The 6,454-nt window shown below is 40.7% G+C and overlaps 1 protein-coding gene across 1 annotated transcript; it reads left to right on the top strand.

Annotated features, from left to right (window-relative positions):
• The first annotated feature begins 365 nt into the window (after positions 1 to 365).
• Positions 366 to 6,147, top strand: aamp (angio-associated, migratory cell protein). Its single transcript, XM_053314735.1, has 11 exons — positions 366 to 642; positions 976 to 1,116; positions 1,211 to 1,330; positions 2,109 to 2,248; positions 2,598 to 2,742; positions 2,925 to 3,008; positions 3,554 to 3,669; positions 3,870 to 3,964; positions 4,429 to 4,519; positions 4,935 to 5,089; positions 5,432 to 6,147. The coding sequence occupies exons 1-11, from the start codon at positions 552 to 554 to the stop codon at positions 5,505 to 5,507; spliced, it is 1,254 nt and encodes a 417-aa protein (XP_053170710.1). The 5' UTR covers positions 366 to 551; the 3' UTR covers positions 5,508 to 6,147.
• Positions 6,148 to 6,454: the final 307 nt, after the last annotated feature.

Raw genomic sequence — 6,454 nt, 5'->3', positions numbered from 1 at the left:
AAAATTGTCGTTATGTACAATAATGTCCGGGGTGAATGTAACTTAGTTAGCTTCCTACATTGATGGTAGTAGAGGTTGTAACGTTATTATCACTATTTAAGAAGCTTTCTTAGAGTACTTTAGATACTTTTTTGTCTTTTGTTCTTCTATTTAAAGCGTGATAGAGTATCTAGAATAAATGTATTATTATTATTATTACTGTTATTATCATTGGTGTTAAAAACAATGTTGGTCGTTTTTTTAACTCACCTCGCTCCTTTTCATTCTTTACAAACGTCGCCATCTAGTGGACAAACAAGTGAACAACGCTAATAGTTTTTATGTGTCGTCATCTCCATGCGCCTGTCTCTCCAGTTACAGTCCATGTGAAGAAAACATGGGGATTCTGTTATTTTAACATTTTGAGTGCTGCTTATCTTAAAATTCACAGAACGTTTGTCGACGAAAGTGTAGCTTTTAATGACGTTACGAGTCTGTGCGTAGCTAAAAGTAATTAATTAACACTACTTTTTTAGGTTGTTTTTGCTATTAGCTTCCAGCGTGCTAACAGTATGGACAACACGGAGGGAAATGCCATTGACATTCACGGAGATGAGGAGATCATTGAAGTTATCGACCTGGACGACTCAGAGCCTGGTCCTGGTGAGTAGAAAACGTGTTAACCATCAGATCGCACTGCTACTACTTGTTTTTGGACACTATTTCTGGCAGCAGGTCTGCACACCATCAGTAAGCATCACCATAGTAAAGGATGAGTTCACAGTTTTTTAAGTGTATCAACAGTCAGGTGCCAAATACACAGTGACACATGTTTTTCTTGCTGTATATCCTTCCTCTTGTTCGTCTTGACTATTAGAAAATCCCATCATAATGCACTGGAAGGTTGTTTTAAGACACACTTGAACAATTGTAAACTATTTTTTTAACTTTTCTATAAAGAGGTTCATATTTTTAACTGCTCTCTTCTACTTACAGATGATTTGGCTGATGACTTGGAGGATGTCGACTTCGAAGAGCCTGGAATGGCAGATGATGATGAAGGCTGGGAGACGGAGGACGAGATGGAAGCGGAGGAAGAGCAAGATGACAGCGAGCTCACCTTCTCCAAACATACAGGTATCATCCTGCTTCTGTGTTTGTGATGTTAGTATCAGACACGTTTGAGTCTGTTAAAGTTTAATTTGTTTGCTTTTTTGACTTGTATTTGCAGGCTCTGTGTTTTGTGTGAATTTGGACCCTGCCACAAACAGCCTAGCGATAACGGGAGGAGAGGACGATAAGGCGTACGTTTGGAGGGTGAGCGACGGAGAGGTGCTGTTTGAGTGCACAGGTGAGTGTTAATTAAAAGCAGGCTGAGAGCTGAGATGTTCTTTATGAGTACAAATGCACCCTTGCTGTTGTTGAGGTCTATATCTGCGCCAAAATGCTAAAACAAAAGAAAAAAGGGTCAAGTTTCATGTTCATCGTCCTGTCTTAATATGGAAATAAGAAACCTACATCACATTAGTTATAAAATAGCATTTTTATTCAGATTATTACTCATAAAACATCCTTGTTAATCAGAAATGTGTCTTTACTCTACTGCTACATAGCCTTAAAGCTCACTTTTTCTCATCTACACCAAAACACCATGCCTCGTTTTTGGATTCTTGTTTGAAAAAGCTCTAATCTGGGTGTCAGAAATGCAAACAGATGGCCAAAACGTGAAGGAAAATGATCCAATTTGGATCTGTTTATAGATTATAACTTGAACTAAATGTAAAAAATTGACCCAAAAAAACCTTTAAAAGTTCTTGTCTCTCAGAAAACCAGCTCTGATAGATTTATTTTCCTTAGTAATCACAACAAAACACCACCAACAGCTGTATTCTTTACTGATAAACTCCAATGAACAAGCAAGGAAGCCCATCTTACCTTATGTTTACATTCTTGTCCCTTTCACATTGAGGAGCAGGAACATAGCAACATAACAAACAGAAATCTAGCAACAAAAAACATCTCCTGGTGTTTCCCTGTAGCTTTGAGCACATTAATACACACGATATTACAAAACTGAAATCATCAGTGTGGCATTGGATTAATCTCCGGTCTACTTTTTGCCTCCACAGGCCACAAAGACTCTGTGACGTGCGCTGTGTTCAGCCACGACTCCTCCCTGGTGGCCTCAGGCGATATGAGCGGTATGATTAAGGTTTGGAAAGTCGAGACCAAAGAGGAGATCTGGTCCTTCGAAGTGGGAGATCTGGAGGTAAAGGTTTCAGCTGAAGATAATGTGTATTTTATGTAAAGCGTGCATTATGTCGTTATGTTTACAGTTTCTGCATCTGTAAGCACTTGTGTGAAGTCTTTTTTTTATTGGGCCTGGAGGAATTTATGAGGAAATAAGAGGGGTTGAGAATTAGTGGTCCTGTGATGGGGGAAGCAAGTGATCAAACTCCTTCCTCAACCACTGCTGCTGAGTCACCCTTTAGCAAGGCACACAACCCATAATCACTCAATAAGGGCTTGCTCGGTAAAAGTTACAAACTGTGTAAACTGCAGTGGATGGCAGAAGGGAAATAATAAATCGGTGGTCGTCTGCCCGGCTTCCTCCACAGTGGTTAGAGTGGCACCCGTGTGCTCCGGTGCTGCTGGCGGGAACAGACGACGGCAACGTGTGGATGTGGAAGATCCCCTCAGGAGACTGTAAAACCTTCCAGGGCTCCGCGTGCCAGGCCACCCGCGGCAAAGTCCTTCCCGATGGTAAGAGAGACTCAAAGAAGCGGAGATCTGTCAGATGCTTTAGAATATTCATAATGGTTCAAACTTTTAAAGAGCCGGATTTTAAAAGCTGAGACACATTTGAAAATGGATTTAGAAAGAAGACGATAACTTATTGTTAATTGATTTCACCTTAACGTGTATTTTGCATCACCTATCTCCAGGTAAGCGGGCTGTGGTGGGTTACGATGATGGGACGGTGCGTGTGTGGGATTTGAAGCAGGGAAACGCCTGCCACGTCATCAAAGGTGAGTGTGGTGTTTCTCAGATTCAATTTCGAGGGGTTTTCTGTAGAAATTAGAGTCAGAACTTGACGAGAGACTTGAGGGCAAGACAACGAGGACATCTCTACCTTGAAGATGAGTGCGTGTTGCGAGTGATTCACTTGAAAACATCTGATGCTATTCAGCTGCTCCAACCACAATGGGAAAGTCATTCTCTCCACTTAGCGAGACGACATAGCAGAGCTAAGAGGTCAGTGAGTAATGAGCTGATTTAAGTTTAGGTTTGACATAAAAGGAATATAAACAGCAGCTTCATAGAATAGAGCTTCACTCACAAATTTGTATACAAAGAGACAACAACAGTAAATCAGAGGCAGTAAGGGGAAACTATTAAAGTATCAGACATAAATCAAATGAAGAGTTACAACCCAATAAAACAAAATACTCAGTGGAATCTAATGTTCCCAGCCAACTAATTCAGTTTTTGGTTACAAGACAGTTTCTGCTCTGCATGAATTCTGCTCAGAGGAATAATAACTGAGAAAACACATCATTTAACTTTACTGCAGGTCAGGATGGACACCAGGGGGCGCTCACCTGCCTCGCATGCAACAAGGACGGCTCACTGGTGCTGACAGGGTCGGTTGATGGCTGGGCTAAGCTCATCAACACCGCCACGGGCAAGGTGGGTGCCATGACAACGCAACAGCAGATACACGAGGGAAAAAACAAGTCTGTGTGGTGATGGTTATATGACTCGTAAACCTTATCCTGCTGGTTTTGTATTCTCTGTGTTAAGTGTTTTTCAGCATTTTTTAATTGTTTTTCTGGGGGGTGGGGTTGTTGTGTGTGTGTGTGTGTGTGTGTGTGTGTGTGTGTGTGAAGGTGGTCGGAGCTTTCTCTGTGGAAGGAGGCATAGCCAAAGGATCGAAAGATGATGAAGAAACCAACTCTGTTGAGTCTGTGGGATTCTGCAACATGTGAGTGAGAGTTACATTTAGTTTTTAGTTCATATAATAGTTTAATGCATTCTAACCACGTGAATGCATGTGCTGAACTGCATTCATTTTAAAGCAGTGCTATGTGTCATGATTTATTTTACATTTCTACACTTAAATAGCAAATGATGACACTTTATAATTGTGTAAAAAGTTGATTGATACAGTTATTTGAGCTAAAAACTTAAATTTGAGGACTTTTTTCAGCCTATATGATTGACAGTTGAATGCCTTTGAAAGTTTAATCTGACAAAATATGCAATTTAGTTCTGAGGCACTTCAGATTAATTAAAATGATAATAGGAGTCAACACAGAACTTCTTTTCATATAAGTGTCCGAGGGCAGATCCATGATAAAGAGAATTTCACATGAACATTTTACCTTTTTCAGAGTGTCGCAGCTCTGCTTCAGCTCCTAAACCTGTCATCTCTCTTCTCTTTTGTAGCTTGCCTCTCATAGCTGTAGCTTACCTGGACGGGACTCTGGCTATATATGATCTCTCCACGCAGGGCCTGAGGCACAGGTGCCAACATGAGGTAACCAGCGTGCAGAGAGAGCGTCTGTCTGTGTGTGTGTGTGTGTGTGTGTGTGTGTGTGTGTGTGTGTGTGTGTTATATATTTAGTTCCACGTTTATTTAAAGAACAGGAAAGTTTCCATACATGCATTCTCACTTGTCTTAACTTGTGTAGAGGCTTGGCAGACGTTTTATAAGTCTCCTAGCAACCACCTGTGAGGTCCAGTTGTTGATTTGCAGATAATGCCTCGACAGATGCATGAGGTGGCACCTGAAGGAGAAATTCCAATTTAGGAATATATTTAAATGATTATTGTCAGTGTGTTTCAGTAATATAATGACAGTAGTTGTCGCCTAAGAAGAAGAAGAAGACGACATCCAGGCTGGCTGTAAGAGTCTGTTTATTAACCTGCTGTTCCTCCCTGTGTTCCTCCAGGCGGGCATTGTTCACCTGCAGTGGGAAGAGTCTTCCTCTGTGGTGTCCACCTGCAGTTTAGACGGAGCGCTGCGCCTGTGGGACGCTCGCACCGGCAACATGGTGTCCGAGTACCACGGCCACAACGCAGAGATCCTCGACTTCACCATCAACAGGTGCAACTCTGCCACTAGATAGAGAAAGTGTTGTATCATTCAACACACTACAAGTCTTGGACTGTTGCTCGAAAACAAACACATTTGAATATGATAAAATGAGCTTTTTTAAAAAACTAATTTACTCTTCTTTTTCTTTTTGCACCAAATGACTGATAGATGAATTGGTAGTGTAAATATTTTCAGGTGCAGCACCAGTTAATGTAATTTTAGTCATTAAAGCCACATGAGATCTTGTATTTCTCACAATGTTCTAAAGTGTAAATTTACTGTATTGTACCGATATTGTATTTTTTGCTTGGTGTCGCAGCCTGACTGTCCTTGTCCTCATTTCTCTCACAGGGAAGCAACTCTCGTAGTAACGGCCTCAGGAGACAACCAGTCGAAAGTCTTCTGCCTCCAAAGACCCGATCGGTAAAAAGAAAGAGAGGGAGATAGAGCTGCAAGAAAAGGAGACGGAGAGGAAACATTTCAGGAAAATCAAGCAGAGACATTTGCTGATCAGAGTTTTTGTTCTCTGACACCAGAGTGTGTTTTCCTTCTCCTCAGGATTTTAACATGTTGTGTGGTGTTTCCATCTTATCTGACAGGCCTCAACTGTGCTTTTTGTAGCTCAGTGGGCACAACTAAAGTAGCTGAGAAAGGTTTTCAATTTCAATGACCAATCCAGATCTTTTTGTCTATGCCAAAATGTTAAACCTACCCTCTAAAACAAACTGTTCCTCATTACTTTACTCTAAGTACACTCATATGCAAGAATCTGAGACTAAACAAAGTGAAATTCAAAGAGTGATGCATTGTAGCATCCTGTGTTTGACATCGGTTTTGATGCTCTCTCTGTTAAGTTTAAGATATAAAACAGTCATCTAAAAGGGGATTTCCTTTGGTGTAGATTATATTTTTTCCTTAATTAGAGGTTTTGTTGGCAGAACTTCTCCCACGAGGTGGTCTTCTGCCTCTCAGACAGATATCTGTGTTATCTCGCCAACATTTTGATGTAAATACAATATGATAAATAATATACTTTCTTCTTGGTAATCATTAAAAAAACATTTCCATTCTGAGTCATCTGTCATCCCTTCCTCTTCATGTGGAACTGTTAAACCTCATCCGCATGTGAGGGCGTCGTTGTGGTTTCATCTATATAAGAGAAGACACAGATGCATTATGAGACAACAAGGTCATGTAAGGGCAGAAATGAGTAGCTCTGAAAGTCATGGTGATGTGGAAGGTTGAGAAAAAGATGCAACGTACATTAACATCTGAATTTAAAGTGATCTCTTGGCTTGTTTATACTCTAACTGATTCAGATCTATTGTTATCACATGTGCGTAAAGGAATATGTTGAGTCAGTCTGGAGATGAC

The sequence above is a fragment of the Scomber japonicus genome, chromosome 24, assembly GCF_027409825.1.
Source record: "Scomber japonicus isolate fScoJap1 chromosome 24, fScoJap1.pri, whole genome shotgun sequence".
Classification (NCBI taxonomy): Eukaryota; Metazoa; Chordata; class Actinopteri; order Scombriformes; family Scombridae; genus Scomber; species Scomber japonicus.
This window is presented reverse-complemented; position numbering and strand designations above follow the sequence as displayed.

What these genes read in the sequence shown, in the direction of transcription:
- aamp (XM_053314735.1), top strand. Translation starts at nt 552, where the DNA reads ATGGACAACACGGAGGGAAATGCCATTGACATTCACGGAGATGAGGAG. An exon ending in TCGAAGTGGGAGATCTGGAG is followed by an intron (nt 2,249 to 2,597) that starts GTAAAGGTTTCA and finishes CTTCCTCCACAG; the next exon opens with TGGTTAGAGTGGCACCCGTG. An exon ending in CTCGACTTCACCATCAACAG is followed by an intron (nt 5,090 to 5,431) that starts GTGCAACTCTGC and finishes TTTCTCTCACAG; the next exon opens with GGAAGCAACTCTCGTAGTAA.